The sequence below is a fragment of the Phacochoerus africanus genome, chromosome 1 (genome assembly GCF_016906955.1).
Source record: "Phacochoerus africanus isolate WHEZ1 chromosome 1, ROS_Pafr_v1, whole genome shotgun sequence".
NCBI classification, from domain to species: domain Eukaryota; kingdom Metazoa; phylum Chordata; class Mammalia; order Artiodactyla; family Suidae; genus Phacochoerus; species Phacochoerus africanus.
The window spans coordinates 227,129,987-227,153,962 of NC_062544.1; the positions used below are offsets into that span (position 1 = coordinate 227,129,987).

The 23,976-nt window shown below is 35.2% G+C and overlaps 1 protein-coding gene across 4 annotated transcripts in view; it reads left to right on the plus strand.

Moving 5' to 3' along the window:
• CFAP44 (cilia and flagella associated protein 44) overlaps positions 1-23,976 on the plus strand; it is a 140,786-nt gene that overhangs the window by 69,125 nt on the left and 47,685 nt on the right. For 2 of the 4 annotated variants that reach the window (XM_047792333.1, XM_047792342.1), the window contains 7 exons: positions 7,564-7,709; positions 8,291-8,561; positions 11,339-11,394; positions 11,559-11,721; positions 14,189-14,319; positions 17,669-17,865; positions 19,981-20,155. In XM_047792333.1, coding sequence (XP_047648289.1) covers positions 7,564-7,709; positions 8,291-8,561; positions 11,339-11,394; positions 11,559-11,721; positions 14,189-14,319; positions 17,669-17,865; positions 19,981-20,155 — 1,139 coding nt within the window. Of the gene's footprint in view, positions 1-7,563; positions 7,710-8,290; positions 8,562-11,338; positions 11,395-11,558; positions 11,722-12,070; positions 12,159-14,188; positions 14,320-15,698; positions 16,308-17,668; positions 17,866-19,980; positions 20,156-23,976 lie in introns of those variants that run through there. The other 2 variants (XR_007136512.1, XM_047792351.1) reach the window with 2 other exon arrangements.

Here is a 23,976-nt window from a genome sequence, read left to right on the forward strand (position 1 = left end):
TGCTCCTTGGCAACCACAAGTCTGTTCTCCAAGTCCATTCTTTTCTATTCTGTGGAAAGTTTCATTTGTAATGTATATTAGATTCCACATAGAAGTGATATATGATATTTGTCTTTCTCTTTCTGACTTACTTCGCTTAGTATGAGAGTCTCTAATTCCATCCATGTTGCTGAAAATGGCATTGTTTTGTTCTTTTTATGGCTGAGTAGTATTCCATTGTGTATATGTACCATATCTTCTTTATCCATTCATCTGTCAATGGACATTTAGGTTGTTTCCGTGTCTTGGCTATTGTAAGTAGTGCTGCAATGAACATGAGAGTGCATGTGTGTTTTTCAAGGAAAGTTTTGTCCAGATATATGTGGAATTTCTGGGTCATATGGTAGTTTTATATTTAATTTTATATTTAATTAAAACCTCCATACTGTTCTCCATAGCGGTTGTACCAATTTACATTCCCACCAACAGTGTAGCAAGGTTCCCTTTTCTCCACACCCTGTCCAGCATTTGTTATTTGTGGTCTTGTTAATGATGACCATTCTCACAGGTATGAGGTAGCACCTCATAGTAGTTTTGGTTTGCATTTCTCTAATAATCAGGATGTTGAACATTTTTTCATGTCCTTGTTGGCCATCAGTATATCTTCTTTGGAGAACAGTCTATTCAGGTCTTTTGCCCATTTTTCCATTGGGTTGTTGGCTTTTTGGCTGTTGAGTTGTATAAGTTGTTTGTATGAGTTGTATAAGTTGTTTGTATATTTTAGAGATTAAACCCTTGTCAGTTGCATCAATTGAAATGATTTTCTCCCATTATGTAGGTTGACATTTTGTTTTTTATGGTTTCCTTTGCTGTGCAAAAGCTTGTCAGTTTGTTTAGGTCCCATGGGTTTATTTTTGCTTTTATTTCTGTTGCTTTGGGAGACGGACCTGAGAAAACATTTGTAAGGTTGATGTCAGAGAATGTTTTGCCTATGTTTGATGGTGTCTTGTCTTACGTTTAAGTCTTTAAAGCCATTTTGAGCTTATTTTTGTGCCTGGTGTGAGGGTGTGTTCCAGTTTCACTGATTTACATGGGGCTGCCCAGGTTTCCCAGCACCATTTGCTGAAGAGACTGTCTTTTTCCCATTTTATATCCTTGCCTCCTTTGTTGAAGATTAATTGACCATAGGTGTCTGGGTTTATTTCTGGGTTCTCTATTCTGTCCCATTGGTCTGTCTGTCCGTTTTGGTACGAGAATCACACTGTCTTGATGACTGTGGCTTTGTGATATTGCCTGAAGTCTGGGAGAGTTATGCCTCCTGCTTGGTTTTTGTTCCTCAGGATTGCTTTGGCAATTCTGGGTCTTCTGTGGTTCCATATAAATTTTTGGATGGTTTGTTCTAGTTCTGTGAAAAATGTCATGGGCAATTTGATAAGGATTGCACTGAATCTGTAGATTGCTTTGGGTAGTATGGCCATTTTTGCAGTATTAGTTTTCCCAACCCAGGAGCATAGAGTATCTTTCCATTTCTTTACATCTTCTTTACTTTCCTTGATTAATGTGTTATGGTTCTGAGCATGTAAGTCTTTCACCTCCTTGGTCAGGTGTATTCCCAGGTATTTGATTTTTGGGGTGCAATTTTAAAAGGTATTGTGTTTTTGTATTCCTTTTCTAATATTTCACTGTTGGTATACAGGAATGCGACTAATTTCTGAGTGTTAGTCTTATATCCTGCTATTTTGCTGAATTTGTTGATCAGTCCGAGTAGTTTTTGGGTTGTGTCCTTAGGGCTTTCTGTATGTAGTATCATCTGTATGTAGTATCACGTCATCTGCATACAGTGACAATGTCACCTCTTCTCTTCCAGTGAGGATACATTGTATTTCTTTTGTTCGTCAGACTGCTGTGGCTAGGACTTCCAATACCATGTTGAGTAACAGTGGTGAGAGTGGGCATCCTTGTCTTGTTCTAGATTTTAGTGGAAAGGCTTTCGGCTTTTCTCTATTGAGTATCATATTGGCTGTAGGTTTGTCATAAATGGCTTTTATTATATGAAGTTATGTTCCCTCTATACCTACTTCGGTAAGAGTTTTTATCATGAATGGATGTTGGACTTTGTCAAATGCTTTTTCTGCATCTATTGAGATGATCGTGTGGTTTTTGACTTTTCTTTTGTTAATGTGGTGTATGATGTTGATTGATTTTCATATGTTGAACCATGCTTGTGAACCTGGGATGAATCCCACCTGGTTGTGGTGTATGATCTTTTTTATATGTTGTTGGATTCAGTTGGCTAAGATTTTGTTGAGAATTTTTGCGACTATATTCATCAGATATATTGGCCTATAGTTTTCTTTTTTGATGGTATCTTTGTCTGATTTTGGTATTAGGGTGATGGTGACATCATAGAATGTCTTTGGGAGTGTTCCTTCTTCAACCTTTTGGAAAAGTTTAAGGAGGATGCATATAATTTCCTCTTTGTATATTTGGTAGAATTCAACATGTGAAGCCATCTGGTCCTGGACTTTTGTTTGTAGGGAGTATTTTTATTATATATTCAATTTCATTTCTAGTGATTGGTCTGTTCAGTACTTGATTTCTTCTTTGGCATGCTGTAAGTGTCTAGAAAGTTGTCCATTTCTTCTAGGTTGTCAAATTTGTTGGTATACAATTGTTCATGGTATTCTCTTATGGTTTTTGGTATTTCTGCAGTATCCATTGTGGGTTCTTCTTTTTCATTTCTTATTTTGTTTATTTGGGTTTTTTCTCTCCTCTTCTGGCCAGAGGTTTGTCAATTTTATTTGTCTTTTTAGAGAACCAGCTCAAGGTTATATTGTTTTTTCTATTGTTTTTTTGAGGATTCCATTTCTTTGTGCCTTTCTGCTTTGTCTTCTTTGCTTTATGAGACAATTACTGATGGCTACTATTGTGTGTGGTTCAAGGGGTAAATGGGTAAATAACACATGTTCCTGCCCTCTGGAAGCTTCCTCATATCAAGAGGAACGGAGGCAGGAGTTCCCTGGTTGTTCAGCAGGTTAAGGACCTGGTGTTGTCACTGCGGCAGCTCAGTTGCTGCTGTGGTGTGGTTTCAGTCCCTGGCCTGGGAACTTCCACATGCTGCAGGTGTGACAAAAAAAAAAAAAGAAAAAAAATGGGAGAGAGGCACAGAAACAATTGTAATGTAATAGAGTTGAAATGCATGTACAAAAATTAATTATGTAACAAACATACTTAGTGCCTATCCTTAGGATGGCCAGATAAATATTTCATGGGATATACTTATACTTAAAACTGTATTTGTTATCTGAAATTCAAACTTAACTGTACGTCCTGCATTTAAAAACTTTTTTTAAAAAAATTGAGATATAATTCACATGTAGGAATTCCCACTGTGGTGCAGTGGAAATGAATCCAATGAGTATCCATGAGGATGTGGGTTTGATGCCTGACCTTGTTCAGTAGGTTGGGGATCCAGCATTGGTGTGAGCTGTGATTAGGCTGACAGCTGTAACTTCAATTTGACTCCTAGCCTGGGAACTTCCATATGCCACGGGTGCCACTCTAAAAGGCATAAAATAAAGAAATAAATAAAAATAAAATCCTAAAAAATTGACTTGCAGCTCTATATAAGTTGTATAGCATAATGATTTGACTTGCCTATATTATAATTACCATATTAAGTTTAGATTATTCTGTACTTTTATTTGCTAAATATGGAAACCTGCTTATTCTATATGAGGCAGCATTCTAAGTGACCACCCTAAAAATAAGGCTCTTAAAATTTGCATTTTACATAAGAAGAAACCAAGACATGGAGAGGCTAATTAAGTTATCCAAGGTCACGTAATTGAGAGGTGGAACAAAGACTGGGCTGGGGCAGTTTGGGTCTAGAGGCCATGTTCTTAACCATTAAATGACATCAGGTTGTGATGCTAGCCCTGCTTGACTCAACTATTTGTGAACTCTGTGCCTGCACCCAAGAAGATGCTGTAGAAAAACCAGTCTCATTTTGAAGCCATGACTACGGTTCTCAAATCAGTACTCACACGGCAGGCTGGCTCTACTGCCCAGTGTGTTCACTCTCCCACTTTCCAAATTATCACTTTAATTCTTCTCCCACGTCAATCATTTTGTACCTTCCCTCAGTTTCTAATTATAACTTAATCCCACAGTTCACTGAGAAAATAAAATCAAAACAGTTGTAGGGAATTTCCTTATCTTGTCTCAGTCAGATCTAATGTCCTGTGGGAATCCATACAAGTTTGTTTGCTATTAGTACAATTGGTGAATGGGCCCCTGCAACTTTCCAAGAGAGCTGTCCCAAATGGCCTCTTAATCCCATCCCCTCTCACTTTCTCAAAGATTTTACATCTGAAATTAACTAGCTGGTCTCCTGTACCATCAGCCTCTCTTTTTACTCAGTTCTTATCATCAGCACATACATGCTCCTAGTATTTATCAACTTAAAATTTTTTTTCTTGAACATCTCTTTCCTTCTCATTCACTGCTCCTTTACAGGAAAACTTCTTCAAAGAGTTGTCTGCAGTCATTGGCTTCATTTCTTCACTTCCTGTTTGGTCTGTAGCCCATTCCAGTTGGGTTTCTATCTCCACCATTTCACATCATCAAAGATTTCCATGCTTTTGCCAAGCTCAGTGGTTACTCCTCTGGCCATTTGATCTTTCAGAAACGTTTCATAGAGTTGACCCTCCATCCTGTTTAAAACTTTTTCTTTTCCTGGCTTCTAAGACACCACAGTCTGCTGGCCACCCTATCAGCCTCTTTTGCTGCCTTCTTAATTTGTTGAACAAACTCTGAAATGGGAAGTACTCTAGGATGTGATTTTGGGTGCCCTCTTTCTTGCTAGATAATTTCATCTAGTCACATGGCTTTAAATATCAATTATATGCCAAATCTAATTCTAAACTTCAAATTTTTATGTAAGATCGTGACCTCTCCTCTCATATTCAGACTTGTATGCCCAACTTGACATCTCTACTTGGTACCTCAAAATGAACAAGTCCAAAATATAACTTTTCTTTTTCTTTCTTTCTTTTTTTGGGGGGAGGGGGGTCTTTTGTCTTTATAGGGCCTCACACACAGCATATGGATGTTCCCAGGCTAGGGGTCTAATCGGAGCTGTTGCTGCCAGCCTACACCACAGCCACAGCAATGCTGGATCCTCAACCCACTGAGTGAGGTCAGGGATTGAACCTGCAACCTCATGGTTCCTAGTCAGATTCGTTTCTGCTGTGCCACGATGGGAACTCCCAAAATATAACTTTTCAACCACTCTTACCCCATGCAACCTGTTCCATCTCCATCTCAGTAAATGGAACAGCCATCCATCCAGTTACTAAGCCAAGACTTTGTAAGAGTTATTAATGATTCTTCCCTTTCCTTTACCTTTGATATTCTTATTTCAAAGTATGTCTCTTGTAAGTAGCACATGGCTAGGCTTTTTAAAACTTTTTAATCCTATAGTATAATCTTTATTTTAATAGAATTCTATGTAGCATTTACATTTAATGTAATTACTAATATATTTTAGATTCACCATCTTATTATTTCTAATTATCATACCAATTCTATTTTCTCTTTTTCATCTTCTATCAGGTGATTAGGTAGATTTTCCTCCTCTGTTAGGTTATTAGTTACATTTTTTTTTACACTGCCTACAGAGAAAAAAGATCATTGAGTATGTTAATGCTATATATCCTCCCCCACAGCTCATATATACAGTTTTTTTTTTTTGGACTTATAGTGCCTATTTTTCCTTTTTAAAAAATTTTATTTCTGCTATATATTTTCTTTCCAAATCTTTTTCTTTTTATCATCTTTTGTCTTCCGTTCTATCATCTACACATTTTTATTTATTTATTTATTGTAAACTGGTTCATCTTTTTTCTCTTGTTGCTTTTAATATTTTGTGTTAAAAGGTGTAATTTCTTCATATATCTTATTGTGGTTCATTGCATTTCTTGTACTTCAACACATTTGTATTCAGTTTTAGAAAATCCTTCAGGAGTTATTGACCACAATATCGCTTCTGGCCCATCTTTTTAGTCTCTGCTTGTGGGATTCCAGTTTTGTGTACAGTAATAATATCACTGTGTCCCATATAGATCTTGCACTTCTGTTTTAAAAAGTTTTACATCTTTATTTTCTCCTATCTCCTGCCTTAGTCTTTTTTTTTTTTTTTTCTGATTCTGTTCTAGCTTTAGCTGTGTCTGGTTGCTTTTAAACTAATCTATTGAATTTCTAATTTCTGTCATTTTATTTCTCCTTTATTTTTCCGTTCTAGAATTTTCATTTTTTCCATTATCCCCTTTTTTATACATCCTCTTTGACTTCTAAAATTTTCTATATTCCCCTCAAAGACCTTAAAAATATTAAGCATAGTTATTTCAAGGTCCATTATGAAAACACCTCTATCACTATTTCTTGTAATTTTGTTTCTTTCATCTGTTTTTTAAATTTTAAGTCAACACTTGTTTTTATTAGTATATCTAGTTGTTTTTCTTTTCAATTAAATGCTAAACCTTGTCTGTGAAAAAAATTTAGTATTAGCTTGAGTCTCTGTATATTGCTATTGTCTCCTGGAGATTTATTTTTGGTTCTGGAAAGCAGCTAGAAATCCTAGATCAGTTTCAGCCAATCAGTGATTGCGATTACTTGAAATTAGGCTTTACTTCCTATGAGGTCCAGTCTGTTTCTAGTTTACCTGTGCATGTGGGGTGTAGTGCTCCAAGGTTGCAGTGGCAGCTGTGTTTACCTTGGCTCCTTCTTGGAGCACCCTGGGAATTCTTTGCCCTTCCCAAAGCCCATGAGACCAAAGAGCGCTCTATTCAGCTTTTTAACCTCTCAGCTGCCACTTTCAGAACTGGTAGTTGTCTCAGGTAGAAACACTATGTCCTAGAATGAAAATCAGTGTAACTATAATCTACAAAACTCTATTGTTAAATACTGCTTATGCAGAATAATAGTTTAATTCCATTTGAAATAAAATGGAATTCAGTATGTAGATAGAAGCAATTGGGGTTAATAGATGCAGACTGTTGCCTTCTTTATTGTATTTTAAGTGGTAACAAATCATTTTAAGGTGTGTTATTTTTATAATTGCATAGTTGCATTTGAATGAATAATGGAGATGCTCTATGAATCTGTTATCATAGAAACCATATAAAATAGATATTTTAAGGTACTATTTTATGTGTTAAAATTTGAAATAATCATTGGAGTTTACATTGTGGCTCAGTGCTAATGAACCCGACCAGTATCCATGAGGATGCATGTTAGATCCCTGGTCTCACTCAGTGGGTTAAGTATCCAGCATTGCCATGAGCTGTGGTATAGGATTCAGATGCAGCTCTGATCTGGTGTTGCTGTGACTGTGGCATAGCCTGGCAGCTTCAGCTCTGATTCAACCCCTAGCCTAGGAATTTCCATATGCCATACCTGCAGCCTTAAAAAGCAAAAATAAAATAAAATAAAATAAAATTTGAAATAATGAGAAACTCCTCATATGGTCATATGTGTCCTCTATTCAAGTATTACCCTCTATGTTATTTATTTATTTTCCAGGGTGGCTATGATTCTGGTTTTCTATATCACTGTGAGTTCCCTCCGTATGACAAAAACAGTGATATCACAGAAAAGAAAGATGAGCCTTTTGATTTCCGTCTTCTGGAAGATACAGAGGATAATCCCATTACAACTATCACTTTCAGGTGACCAAAATTTCAGAATGCTTTAAAAAACAATGTCCCCAATTGTCTGCTTTTGTCCATGAATATTGTCAATTTTGAAGAGCTGTCCAAATTGGGGGAGGGGTACTCAAACAGTGTTTAGTTAAATACATCATATGAATAAAGTAGAAGCCAAGCTAATCTTGAAACTGTTTCAATCCTTTCTATTAAATCTTTTGTCAGAATTTATCACACAATTGAATTGTATGGATTTTCTTTTTGTTACTTGGAGGGATGCTACTGAATGGTCAGATATCGAAGGTTTGGGATTCCAATGATTCTGGAGAAATCACAAATCAAATCATTAATCCTTTAATAATTTAGAATTAAGCATATTTGAAGACCAAATAAAATAGCTCTAAATTTCAAATCGGCTTTTTCTCCTTCTATCCTTTTGTTTGCTAGACCTACCATAATTTGTTAGTGCTTCAGCATGTGAAATTTTGTGGGGACACAATTTAGTCCATAACACCTTTGTTATTAAAAATTTAGTCATTTGTCAATTAAAGTTAAATATTTTCAGATTAATATGAGGAACAATTTACTTTCTTTTTGTTTTGTAGCATTAACAAAAATATGATGTTTTGTGGAATGCAAAATGGAGCAATTCGAGTCTATGTTCTAAATCAGAATGATCCTTCATTGGCCAGTATGGAGGACTACTGGCACTTCAACATGCATGACAATAATTATGGCTGTATTAAAGCAATCTCCACTAGCTTTGATGACCGTTTCTTGGTGTCTGCTGGAGCAGATAGTAATATCTTTGTTTTCAGCATTTTTTCTGAATTTGAGTTAAAGAAAGACATGAAAGCCAAAGTGCCATCTCCCAGGGTATGTAACTGACAAATAACAACAACATTAATACAGTGATGTTAAAATTCTCATATTCCTTAAAAATGGAACTACTTAGACACAAATACCTTATAGTCAAATGTTCCTACCAATATTACAGTTTTGCCATTCAGATACCTCTGTTATCAAATATTAAATATGTTGAACTCATCTTATTACTAAAGGTATTGAAATCCCTCAATTGAAAAGACTGTCAATTTTTTTTCTCAATCACTTTCTCAAAGTTTTTTGTTTTTAAATTTTCAGTTGTTTTTGCATAATATTTTTTCAGATATATAGTTTGCTTTTTATTCATCTGCTTATTAAAGAGGCATATGCAGAATATGTACCATAATTTGGTGCCTTTGAAGGGGATTGTAAAAATATTATTGTCTTTAGTATTAGAATATGAAAATGTCATCAAAGATTCAGTTAAGTTATTCCATTCTTAGGCAGAATACATACTTAGCTTTGTAGTAAAGACTGAGTGTTTGTATCCCCAAATTATATCCCTTTGCCCTATGACAGGACCTGAATTTTCTATTACCAAAATGGTTCCTTTGGATAAAACCACTAATAACTATTAGAATTGCTCCCAAAGAATAAAATTATATTGGAAAGACCAAAGGTAAAAATGCTGTGAACACACTGGCTTCCTATTTAACAGATATCCCACTTCAAAAGAACAGGCAAAGACTATAGGGAAGATTTGAGCAGGTATTTTCATTTCTATAAATAGCAGCAAAATTTGGAGAATGAATTATTGTCGAAAGAAGTCCAGCTCAGAAGGAGGAATTAGAGAAGGGAAAGTGTATGAACAAGAAGAATATCTTTCTACTTAGTGCCAACTCTCTATATGGAAACCCGTATCAGATAGAAAAAATCCATTCCACTCTATATGGAAACCCATATTGGATAGAAAAAATCCATTCCACATTTGTATAATGGTCTTCTTTCATTTACAACTAAAATCAATATTTCTTAAGTCACTGAAGCAGACTCTGCTTTTTACGCAAAGTCAGACAGAATTAAATAAACCAAATAAACTAAGCTCTGAATGGGTCTGAGGTTCTTACCATATTTTAGAATCACTGGGAAACCCTTAAAGCAATAAAATCAGAATCTCTGAAGGTGAGGCCTAGATACTTAAGATATAATGGGGTTGCATGTTGATAAGCCCATCATAAGTTGAAAATAAGTTGAAAATGCATTTAACACACCTACCCTGCCAAACATCACAGCTGAACCTAGCCCACCTTAAATGTGCTCAGAACACTTAAAATAGCCTAAAGTTAGCAGAACCATCTACCAAAAAGCCTACTTTATGATAAAGTCTTAATTGTCTCATATAATTGTTGGATACTAAACTGAAAGTGAAAAGCAGAATGGTTGTAAGGGTACCAGTTGTTTACCCTCATGGTAGTGTGGCTGCCTAGGAGATGGGGCTGCAACAGCTGCCCACATCCCCAGCCAGGAAAAGGTCAACGTTCAAAACTTGAAGTATGGTTTCTCTGAAGTGCATATTGCTTTTGCACCATCATAAAGTCAAAAAGTGGTTGAGTTGGCCATCCTAAGTCAGGGACTATCTGTATTTTATAAAATCTCTCACACACACCCCAGCCCCCCATGATTCTGGAGTATAGCCAGGATTGAGAACAATTGTGGGGTATTTTGGAACTGTCTGGAAGCATCTTTAACTCAAATTTATTATAAACATCTGAGATCAAGAGATAGCTAGCTGATATCAGTATCAAATCCTGGAAATAGCAACTGATATTAGAGAACCAAGGGGCTTAGCTCTGAGCAATAAAAGAATAAGAAGTGAAATTCAGTCAAGTTCTGTCCTACATGATTAACAGTAGCTAAAATGTATTAGCCAGCACTGTCTCTTACATTGGTCATGTTTTATGACTTCATTTTATGAAAGTCATAAACCTTATCTCACATAAATATTGATTTACATTTTTATGTGAATAAAGAATAGCACTGTAATGAAACAACTTGATCAAAAGAGACTCTTTATTTCTTTACTTCATATGAACAGACCTATCTGCTATGAATAGAAAATAAGTTCAGTTTTACTTAAGAACTAGTTAGCTTGCAAACTAGGACTTTTTGTTTCATTCACTGGGCTATAATTCCTCTTCTACAATAGCCTAAGACACTTTTCAGCACAACCTCTGACTAAACAAAACGCTTTTAAGTGACTTACTTCATAATATTCCTTACTTTGATTTCCTTTCTAAAGGTTGATTTGTATTTCTGATCTCATCTTTTTCTCAAGGAAAGGGATTATACTATTCTGTGTATTTCCCACTGAATGTCTTTGATAAAGTCAAATGAAACACTTAAAATTTAAAAAATGTACATATTTAAAGTTTTTCCTAGTATACACATGAGGTATTTTGGGGGAAATCAAAGCATGTTTGAAAGAGTTGGTTTTTTTTAAGTATTTTAAAATAAATGACCTAGAAGATTTTTGTGTGTATTTTTTGTTACTAACATATAGATATTAGCAATTCACATTTTGGAAGAGAATATAGTGATATTAATATTTTTCATACATGTGATTGAGCTTCAAGTCTTTTTCTACCTACCCCTTTAAGTAAAGTAGAAACAAGTAAGTTTTTTCCCTAGTTTATTTTTTGTGAAAATACCTTTTAGGCTTACATTTGCTAGAAATGAGTAGGGAAAACCCTTCAAATGACTACTTATTTGATATTTTAAGGCAAATATGCAATTTAAAAAGGATGACTGTTTAACTCTCTTTCCTATAGTTTGGAATAGAAACGGAGCCAGTTCCAGAAGATATTGAAGATCCTAAAGCTTACAGGTATGGGAAATTTTGATAAATACCTACTAAGCCTAGGCTTTTGCAAAACAGACCAACATTTTACCAAATTTGACCAAGCTAAACAAATTTCCAATTTATTGAGTACTTTCTCTTTGTTGTTTCTGTATCTTTAACCTGTTATCCTTTTAAATTTCTGTTTTCAGTATTGAGAATGCCAGAAGAAAAAGAGAACATGACAAGTTAGTGAAGGAAGTGGAAGAAATCAAGGCTGGGAAGAGAGAACGAATCAAAGCTTTGAGAAATGAATTACAGAAACTATTACAGATGAATGAAGCATTACCAAAACATATGCAGTTTAAACGGACAGTAAGCCTAAAATAAATTCAATTTTAATTTTAACATATGCTATTTCTGAATCAACACTGCTATTTTGCCAACATTTAGGAACACTTAAAATCATCTTGAGATTTCCCTTTATCTGGCCGCTCAATGTGTTGGCAGCAACTAAACTACTGTGGAACTTATCACACAACTTGATTTGAATGTAGATGAGTCTCTTTATACAAAGTTTACTTCTGGATTTAGCTACTTCCCATTTATTGGGTTAAGTTTGAATCTAGTTATCAGTCCTTATCATACCTAGCTAAGATATCTATTAGGTAGGTACATACTGTATAACTTGATTCTCTGTGGTTCCTTTTCTATAATTCATCAGCTCTATTGAAAAGATGGTACCCACTTCATCAAAGTTTCTAAAAGATGACTCAGCAGAGTTGGAGCTATGGGGCCAATCACCAAATTGTGTAAGCTAATTTTGTATTAAACTTTTTTCTTTTGTGACTTGCTGCACAGCCCCATCTACCTGCTAGTAATGATCCCCTCCCCCATTTTTAACTTTATCTTACATGGAATTACTACCAAGAACTTAATCAAATAAAAGCTCAGAATTTATTATCCTGACTATGCCCATGGTTTACCCAGTCCTATAATTCTAGAAGCACTTAGCCAATTTCATGTATATATTAACAAACTTTGGTGAGATCATAATGATTAACTCCTTATGTCAGATAAAAGTCCAACTTGTAATAGTTAAAAGATGTTTGTTATTTTACCATGAAAAGGGTTGACACTTGCAGAATATGGGAGACATAAATCAAAATAAAGAACACCTGAGGTAAGTTCTATGCCTAAGCATTTTACACATCATTACTTAAAACACCAACACATCTGGAGAGAATAATTGCTTACAATTTAATGTGAATAAAGGCACTGTTATTTTTCCAAGAGTGAAGGAAAGATGTGTGAGGACCCTAAGTCTCCTCATGGGGGAAACAGATCCTTTGGTGAAGGACATTCGGCAAGAACCTTGTTATATCATGAGGACACCAAAGACATCACTGTCTTTCCTTAGCTCGCACATGAGCTAAGTTTCCAGCTAAAACTGGCCATTGTGGGTATATTGTTTATTTAGTTGTTAATACGAATGAAATAATATATAGGACCAAATAAGAATATAAACTTTGGGGTGACCAAAATAATCAGAACAGGTGTTGATATAGAATTAGGTCTCCTCCTGTGGGGTCAAAAAAGGTTGTATTTAGGTTTTGGTCTGTTAGTAGTGTGGTAATCTTGGCTGCTAATGATAACAATAACAATAGAGCTGTCAGGACAGATCAAACAAACAGTGGTGTTTGGTGTTGGGATGAAGTAGGTGGTTTTATATTAATAATTGTAATAAACTAGAATTAGGAAACACCTAGAATTGAGGGAACGCCTGCTAAATGAAAGAATGATGAGGTCAACTGAAGTTTCTGCATGAGCTCAGTTTTTAACTAAACCTGAGTATATTTCCTAGGTGGGGTCATGTGGGAGGGGATGTCCAACTAATGGTCAGCTCCTTCCCTGTGCCCAGCTGGTTATGTAATAGTAGTTGCTTTGGGGTGGGAAGAGTTGCTTTTTTTTCTTTTCTTTTTAACTTTATACAACCTTCAAATATTCTGTTAGCATTCATCATTTTGTTTTTTTCCTACTGTTACTTTTCTTTCCACATTTATTAGCTGGGCTAGCTTGTAAAGAACTTTCTCTCAGTAACTAGGTCTGTTAGTTTATCCTGAAACACAGTTGTTTAAATTAAGGCAGGATAAATGTGTATTTTTTTTTCCTTCAATGCCAGTTTTTAGAGTAATGAGTTAGAACCTTTGATATATCCAATCTATATTTTTTAAACTTTTTTTTTAAAGGATGGACAGCTTGTAGTTGAATTTTAAGATGACCCAGTTTGAATATTTGGCTTCTAATAGGGGTCTTGACTGATTCATAATCATCCTATGTTTGTTTCTGTATTTATGTTACATCTGTTTTTGCTGATTTCTATCTTTAGTGTTTGCTGTATATGATTCACTTTCCAGTGATTTGAAAAGCATATTTGAAAAGCATATCTTATTTTTCTAATGATTTTTTTGGCCACGCCCAGTGGCATGCAGAAGATCACACCACAGCAGTGACCCAAGCTGCTGTAGTGACAGTTGGATTCTTAACCTGCTACACTGCAAGAAAACTAGCATTCACTGTTTTTATTGTGGGAAAAATCTTTCAATATATAACTTTAATTTCATCATTATTAATTATTCCCTGAACTCTTCCCATATTTTGTGACAGTAAAATCAAAAGTATGTTATTTCTAGAATGATAAAGTTTATGATATTTAGGAGAGGGATGTTGTGGCATGAAATTGAAGACAAATCTTAAAAATATGTATTTATGTATAAAACAGGATTAATAAAGTGTATTGATAAAAGTACTCATTTTGATGAGCAAATCTACTTATCTGCAGGATTTTGATCTAGATTCCAAAATTCGTGCTGAGATTGACAGGAAAACAGCTCAGAAAATTCAACGAGTGGAAAAGGAATTAGCGTGGGAAAAAGAGAAACATCAACTTGCTCTAATGAAGCTAAAGAATAGGTATGATCTGGGAGTTCCCGTCGTGGCGCAGTGGTTAACGAATCCAACTAGGAACCATGAGGTTGCGGGTTCGGTCCCTGCCCTTGCTCAGTGGGTTAAGGATCCGGCGTTGCTGTGAGCTGTGGTGTAGGTTGCAGACGCGGCTCGGATCCCGCGTTTCTGTGGCTCTGGCGTAGGCCAGTGGCTACAGCTCCGATTAGACCCCTAGCCTGGGAATCTCCATATGCTGTGGAAGCGGCCCAAAGAAATAGCAAAAAGACAAAATAAATAAATATCCTGTGAACAGTAAAGCGGCCCAAAGAAATAGCAAAAAAAAAAAAAAAAAAGAATAGGTATGATCCACATTTCCTGCAAGTTAAGATGCTTCAGAGCATATAATTGACATATATTTGAATAGATTATGGTGGCTTAATTGAAGTGGTCAGATAAGGAGTCTCCTGAAGTACCTACTAATTCCTGAAATCTCAAAGAATCCTCTTGACACTATTAGTATCTTCCTGAGCACACTCCTTCCTACTTTAAATTTGCAAAAATTTTTACAAATTACGTCATACATATTTACTTTCTATTTTTGGTAAGTTACCTATTTTTGTATCTAACCCATGAGCATATATATATATTTTTTAAAAAAGGAGATAAAATAGAGCCAAAGGACTTGTAATGAAAGATGATAACTTCCTGTCAGATTCCTCTCATGCATCAGTGTGACTTTCCAGAGGAAACTCTGGGAAAGGCTCTTTGTTTTTGCCTTTTTGAGATATAATTTACATGTAATAAAATGCATAAATCTTAACTGAATAGCTTGATAACTTTTTATAGATGTATAAGCACATATATCTACTACCTAGATTAAGAACATTTATAGCACTCCAGAAAGTTCAATTGTGGCCTCCTCCCAGTAAATATTTACTTTCCAAAGATGAATGTTTATCGCTGTAGATTAGTTTTGACTATGAATTTCATTTAAATGGAATGCTGCAGTGTGAACTCTTTTGTTTCTGGATTCTCAGTATCATGTGTAAGATTTTCCATGTTGATGCAGGTAGCAGTAGTTCTTCTTTTTCATTGCTTTGTAATATTCTGTGTGGTTAGACCACACTTTTATTAGTCCATTTAATTGCTGATGGATATTTGAGTTGTTCCTGTTTTTTGGCTACTACAAATAATGCTGCTATGAACATTCTTGTGCATGTCTTTTGGTGGACATAAGCACTTACTTTTATTTACTGTATAAGCAGGAGTGGGAGTTGCTAGGCCATAGGTTCTACGAATGTTTAGTTTTATTAGACACTGACAGTTTCCAAAATGGCTCAGTCAATTTATATTCTGATCACAAATGTATGAGTATTCCAACTGACCCCATTTTATTCTTTTCCTAGGGCTTTCTTAGCGAAGTACTACAGACCAGCTGGCTCATAAAAAAGACATTTATTTTTTTTATAATTCTGGAGATTGGAAGTCCAAAATCAGTGTTGGCTAAATTAATTTCTACTGAAAGCTGGGAAGAAGAATCTGTTCCATACCTTTCTCTGAGTTTCTGGCGGTTTTGCCAGCAATCTTTGGTGTTTTTTAGCTCCTAAAGGCATCGCTCTTAAGTCTTCTATCTTCACATGGTGTTCTCTCTGTGTCTTTTCATATAAGATTCCCTCTGAGCTTGTACAAATTCCCTCTTTTTATCAGGACTCCAGTCATGTTGGATTAGGATGTAACCTAAGGATCTCATTTTAACTTGACTACCTCTGTCAAGATCTTATTTCCAGATAAGGTCATATTCTAAGGTACCGAGGGGTTAGGACTTCAACATATCCTTTTGGGGGGACATAATTCAACGTATAAAACTCATACTTGCCACCATTGGCATTGTCAGATCTTAAAAATTCATCTATTCGGATTCAGTGTGATTTAAATGGATATTTCCCTGATAGGTGATGATTTTTGGTACCCTTTTCTATACTTATTGGTTATTTGTATATTCTCTGTTGTTAGGTGGTTGGTCCAAGTATGTTGTTCATTTTAAAAATTGGCTTGTGGGAGTTATATATTCTGGATGAGTCTTCTGTTATATACATGTATATATGACCTAGCTAGTGTGTGCATGTATATAAAGTATCTTTTCTCTACTCTGGCTTGTTGTTTTATTCTCATAGTGTCTTTTTGAGCCGGAGTTTTTAATTTTAATAAAATTCAACTTATCAACATTTTCTTTTCCATTTATCAGTATTTTCACTAACTTTTATGGTTAGTGATTTTATGTTGTGGTTAAGAAATCTTTGCCTATTCACAATTCATGAAATTATTCTATTTTTTTTCCTAGAAGCTCTAATTTTTTGGCATTTTCTATTTCGGATAATTTTTGTGTATAGTTGTAAGATAGAGATCAAGTATCTATTTTTTCTGCATGGATATCCAATTGACCTGCTGTCATTTGCTGAAAAGACCATCCTTTCTTCACTAGATTGCAGTGATGTTTTTGTAAAAAATCAGGCAACCGTATATATGTGGGTCAGTTTCTGAACTCTCCATTCTATTCCATTGGCCATCTATTTTTGCACTGGTGTTACACTATCTTAATTATTCTTGACATCTGATACTGTAAATCCTCTGGCTTTGTTCTTCATCTTCAATATTGCTTATGTCCTCTGCACAGAATCAGTTTGTCAATTTTCACAACAAAACCTGCTAAGAGTTTGATTAGAATTACATTGAAGCTATAAATCAATTTAGATATAACAGACATTTTAAAAGAATAATTGTTATATACATAAATTAAATTCTAAAGTTAAAAGATGAAATAATAAAAGATGGGGAAATAACCAGTGCCCAAAATAGTAATTTAATTGATGAAAAACTTTTTAAAAGATAAATCTTTGTGGGTTATAAGAGAAAGGTGAACTGGAGAGTAGTATGGATTCCTGAGCTTAATGTTTTTTATAGAGGCAAACAGCATAATATGAAATATATCTCAATCCCTTATTATCTATCCTATATATAATATATGTAATATATATTATATATAATATATAGGAAGATGAATTACATTTCCTCAGAGTTTAATATGATCTATTTACCATTAAACTGCAGTCTGCCTGAAGAAAATTTGACGCTTTTATGTATAGGCAAAACAATGATATTATACTGTTGTTAATGAGATGTTTTGTATTTCCATCAGAAAGAAAATTCTCCTTGCTCTTAACCAAGTCCTATTCAACTTCTACTACATCCTTGTTGGTATATGCATGGCTAAATTTTGCACAATATAATGATATTATTTATCAGCATAGTACATTGTCTTACTAATAATCATGCAGAATGGTTAAAATGTAACTATTGCAAGTGCTTTTTTTTTCAGATTTCGTGATTCATTGGAAAATGATACTATTGTAGTTCATGCCATACAAAGTGATCACAAGATATCCTCCTACAGGCTTGTGAAGCCTTCTAAATACTCCAAATCCAAACGCCCAAGTCAATCAGAAAGAAGACCAAGCAAACTCGAGAGGTTTGAAAAAGATGGAACCGGAAAAAAGCATAGCCAGAGAGATACAGGTAAACCTAAATGACAAGGAGGCTTTTAAGATTTCAAAACTGAATTATCTTTTTTGTGAGCAGAACTTTTGGATCCTGGTTATATGACTGAGCATGGATGAGAACCCTTGGGGCTGCTGGTTTCTTACTTCCCACATCCAACTCTTCTTAAATCTAGGATTTCCCCAGATGCCAGTTTTCTTAGGCAGTGTTTGTCTCCAGATTCCTGGACCTCACCCCACAGTGTAGGGCTAGAATGCAACATTTCACACTCTTTTCCAAGAGCTTATGCTTTAAACAAACTGATGAGCTGAGAATACAGATGTGAAAATAGTACCTTTGATCCCTGCGCCCTGCCTCTTGTGACTGCCTGCAGTGTGACTGCAGATGAATAGGGAAGACAGGAATTTTGGGAATGGTTTGGAGAGCCCCATCAAGGATGAAGGGCACTGCAGCCTGGTCAGACCTGGGCTAGTGCCATACAGTGCTGACACTAATACTGGTTCACTCTCTTCATTGAGAAACCGTTAATGACTGCTTTCTGCACCTAGGATCAATTCGAGATAATGGTTTTATCCTCATATTTAATCCTTCCACAATATATCCCTATTCTGTTTCCAATAGTGCAATCTCAAACTACTTGACTTGCTTAAGCTTATTATCCTGCTTGCCGCTTCCTAATTATGTCCGAAACTTCTACATCCAGGTTCCTGATGGAGTGACCAATTCACTCTTCTCCTCTCTGAATTCTGCCAATTCTTGAAGATCCAGATGGAATTACCCTTTTTTTAAATTGAAGTGTAGTTTATTTACAATATTGCATTTGTTTCATGTATACAGCACTGTGATTCAGTTATGCATATATACATCACAATATGTACATATATACATATATCAATATATATGTATACTTTTCAGATTCTTTTATAGATTATTAAAAACTGTTGAGTATAGTTCCCTGTATAGGAGGTCCTTGTTCATTAGCTATTTTATATATATGAATTATGCTTTTATTATAAAGCTTTTCTGTGGCCACCAGGCCACATTAAACTCTTTTTTTCCCCCATGGTACCATATATTTGAAATATGAAATGAAATGGTGGCTTATAACTATATGATCACCCGTATTTTTTCATGTAAACCTAAAGTATATCTCTATGGGAGTTCCTGCTGTGGCAAAGTGGGTGAAGAATCCAACTGCCACAGCTCAGGTCGCTGCAGAGGTACTGGGCCTGTGTGTGTGTGTGTGTGTGTGTGTGTGTGAGACAAATGGCAAGATTTCATTCTTTTTATGGCTGAGTAGTATTCTATTGTCTGTATGTGTATATACACACGTGCATATATATATAGGAGTACATATATCTTTTTCAATTACTGGGTTTTTTTCCCTTTGGAAAAATATCCAAAAGTGGAATTCCTGAATCATATGGTTGTTCTATTTTTACTTTTTGAGGAATCTCCATACTGTTTTCTGTAATGACTGCACCAATTTATACTCCTACCAATAGTACACAAAGCTTTCTTTTTCTCCATATCCTCACCAACACTTGTTATTTGTAATCTTTTTAAATAACAGCCCCATTTTGAGGGGTGTGACGTGACACCTTATTGTGGTTTTGATTTGCATTTCCCTGATGACTAGTGTTGTTGAACATCATTTCATGTGTCTTGATCAAGTCAATAATTTCTAAATTCTAGATTTGCTTGTTTCTGACCAGTTTTTTAATTGGCCATAGACCACCGTAGCTTGTATAGTGACCTCAAATTACACATGACAAATAAGACTCACTTGCTTTTCCCTTTCCCCACCATCATGTTACACTCTTTCCCAGCTTCCCAATATCTGCCAGTGGTCTGTTATTTATTATCTTTTTCTCTAATTGTTTAATATATGTCTTATCTCACCAACCTTTTAATATGGTTCTGAGGAGCAAAAATTGTGATTCAGATCTCTTAATTTTGATATTCTAAAATACTTATTATGGCATTTAATTCATGCTAGTTGCTTAATACATACTGTGATTTACAGATTAATTACATTCTTGGATTTTTAAAACTAGCAGGTTAAAAACAATACTTGGGAGTTTTATTTTGATGTTTCAAAAAGATTTTTAAAAATGTTGACTCTTTGTACAGGTGGGAGTATTAGTGTGCCAGAAGAATCAATTATAGAAAAAGGGAAGAAATTTCGGCCTAAAACCCTAAGTGAAATTATGGTGGAAAATCAAATTGAGAAAACAAGGAAACTTATATTAAAAGCTGAAAGGGCCCAATTTAAGATTCAGCAGCGAAAAAAGGAATGGGAGGAACTGTAAGTTTTTTTTATATATACCTAAAGTCTTTTGTTTTAATCTCTCAGAATCTTTTAAAATCTTTATATTTATTGACATTGTTATTTACATAAAGTACTAAAGGAAATAGATAGAGATATTAAAGATAGGTTAGTTTGATCTTTCAAGGTGGTGATTCTATGGTGGACCATTAATGACCCTTTGAGTTTCAGGTCTAGGAATTTCATTTTACTAACATACCCAGTGATTTTTAAGGATTAAGAAATTATTTTCTGGAGTTCCTGTCGTGGCGCAGTGGTTAACGAGTCCGACTAGGAACCATGAGGTTGCGGGTTCGATTCCTAGCCTCACTCAGTGGGTTAAGGATCTGGTGTTGCCGTGAGCTGTGGTGTAGGTTGCAGACGTGGCTCGGATCCCACGTTGCTGTGGCTCTGGCGTAGGCTGGTGGCTACAGCTCCAATTAGACCCGTAGCCTGGGAACCTCCATATGCTGCCGGAAGTGGCCCTAGAAAAGGCAAAAAAAAAAAATTATTTTCTATGCCAGCATTAAGTAGGTATTATTCCTGTATGTCCTTCTAGCGTCTTATTGCTTTGGGCCTTCATATTTAGGTCTCTAAATGTACTTTCATTTAGCAAGCACATCTTTTCAATTATTTATGTTTCAACTTTATATCTTTGGTTAAATATCTCTTCATGTCTTTTGCCCATGTTCAAATAACATTTTTGACTTTTGTACTGTTGACCTTTGAGAGTCCTTTTTTTTTTTTTTTGTCTTTTTAGGGCTGCACCCACAGCATATGGAGTTTCCCAGGCTCGGGGCTGAATTGGAGCTGTAGCCAGTGGCCTACACCACAGCCACAGCAATGAGGGATCCAAACCTCATCTTAAATCTACACCACAGTTCATGGCAATGCCAGATCCTTAACCCACTGAGCAAGGCCAGGGATTGAACCTGAGTCCTCATGGACACTATTCAGATTCATTTCTGCTGAGCCACAATGGGAACTCCTGAGAGTTCTTTATATATTTTAGATATCAGCATTGTGTTGGATATATTGTTGGCAGATATTTTCTCCCAGTCTATATAGATTGTATCTTTATTTCCGTAACAGGATATTTTTCAGAATAGCAGTTTTTAATTATGTTGAAGCCAATTTATTGATTTTTTTTTCTTTCTGTGAATCTTGTTTTTTGATGTTGTCTAAGAACTCTGACTAACCCTAGGTCCTATTTTTCTTCTAAAGGTGTTATAGTTTTACAGTTTACATTGAAGCCTGTGATCTATTTTATAGTTCATTTTTGTATAAGGTGTGGGATTTATATTTAGGTTTTTGTTTGTTTTTCGCCTATGGATATCTAATTGCTCTAGTACTATTTGTTGAAACGACTCTTTCCTCTCTTGAATTTTTTTGCACCTTTGTCAAAACTTACTTAGGCATATTCATGTGGGTTCACTTTCTGGGTTCACTTTCTGTTCCATTAATCTATGTGTCTCCTCCTTTGCCAGTTTCATACTGTCTTGATTATTATAGCTATGTAATAGGTGTTGAAATTGGGTAAATTGATTCCTCTAATTTTATTCTTTTTCAAAATTGTTTTAGCCATTCTAGTTACTTTGCCTTTCCATATAAATTGTATATTTACCAAAAAAAAAAAAAATCTTGCTGAAATTCCGATAGGAGTTATGTTCAACCTGTGTATCAGTTTGGGGAGAATTGACATATTTTTTGTCTTCTGATCCATGGGTCTGGTATGATTCTACATTTATTTAGATCTCCTCTTATTTCTTTTATCAGTGTTTTGTTGTTTTCAATGTAAAAGTCCTGTACACATTTTGTTAGATTTATACACTAGTATTTCACTTTGGGGAGCAATTATAAATGGTACTATTTTAAATTTTGGTGTCTACATGTTTGTGATCATTGAAGGTATAGAAATAAAATTGCATTTTCTATGTTTACCTGGTATTCTGTGACCTTGCTAAACTGTTGCATTCGTTCTGAGAGTATTTGGTAGGTTCCTTGGGATTTTTTTGTATAGACAGTCATGTAATCTGAAAATAAACATAGTTTTATTTCTTCTTATCAAAACCATTTGCCTCTTATTTCCTTTTCTTTTTGTATTGCACGGGCTAGGATTTCCAGTACTATGTTGAAATAGAATAGGGAGAGCTGGCATCCACAACTTGTTTCTTGATCTTAGAGAGAAATCATTCAATATTGATGGTGTAAAATTTCATTCTTTTATTTCAGTCTACTTATATCACTACATTTGAAGTTAGTGTCTTTTTGACATATAGTTGGATTATGTTTTTTAACCCACTCTGTCAATCTCAGTTCTTCAAATGGGTATATTTAACCATTTACACTTAATGTAATGATTGTTGTTTAGGGTTTATATCTGCTATTTTATATTTTGTTTTCTATTCTCTGTTTTTCATTTTTCTGTTTTCCCCCTGCTTTCCTGTGGATACTAGAATATATTAGAATTCCAGTATGATTGTAACTTTTTTTTTCTTTAATGGCCACAGCTGAGGTATATGAAAGTTCCTCAGTTGGGGTCAGATCAGAGCTACAGCTGCAGGCCTACAACACAGCCATGACAACAGTGGATCTAAGACACATCTGTGACCTACACCATAGCTTGCAGCAATGCCAGATCCTTAACCTACTGAGTGAAGCCAAGGATCATACCTGCATCCTCATATACACTCTCTTGGGTTCTTAGCCCACTGAGCCACAACAGGAGCTCCATCTATAATGTTTTTGAGTGTATCACTTTGTATAGCTTTTTGGTGTTTAGGTATTATATAATGTATACAGTCTACTGGTGTTGACATTTTATCAGCTCAAATGAATAAGAAACCTTACCTACCTCTGTGTCCCTTTACCCACCCTCCTCATTTCCCCTGTCTAATTGTATAAATATTTCTTTACAGACATTTTAGAACCATATCATATCAGACAGTGTTACAAGTTTTTTTTTGAGTATGTGTATGTCTTTTTTGTCTTTGCCATTTCGAGGGCCGCTCCTGCAGCATATGGAGGTCGAATTGGAGCTGTAGCTGCTGGCCTACACCAGAGCCACAGCAATGTGGGATCTGAGCCACATCTGCAACCTACACCACAGCTCACAGCAATGCCAGATCCTTAACCCACTGAGCAAGGCCAGGGATCAAACCTGAGTCCTCACAGAGACAATATTGGGTCCTTAACTTGTTGAGCCACAATGGGAACTCCACACTATTTCTTATAGCTATTTTGAAGTCCTATCCTTTTTATCCTCTTCTTCTGGGACTCTATTGATGCAAATTTTAGATCCTCGAGGCTCTGGTTTTTGTTGTTTGTTTGTTCGTTCGTAGTGTCTTTTATTTCTGTTGTTTAGATTTAGTAATTTCTGTTGTTTTATTTTTGAGTTGATTGCTTGCTTTGTCTCTTCCATTCTGATTTTGAGCCCATCCATTGGGTTTTATTTTGGTTATTATATATTTCAGTTCTAAAATTTCCATTTGGTTCTAATTTTCCATTTATTTCTGAGACTTCTTATTTTTTAATTTGTTTCAAACATCTTTCTAATTATGTGCTGAAGAACCTTATGACAGTTGCTTTAAATCCTCGTCAGATTATCCAAATATCTCTCTCTTATCTTGGATTTGGTATCTGGTAGTTGTCTTTTCTTATTCAAATTGATGTCATCCTGATTTCTGGTATGTCAAATTATTTTTATTGAAACCTGGACATTTTAGGTATTATGTTATGAGACAATGAATGTTATTTATACATTCTGTTTTAGCTGTCTTTAATTTCAGCAGGGTAAGGAGAATGTCATCTTATTATGAGTG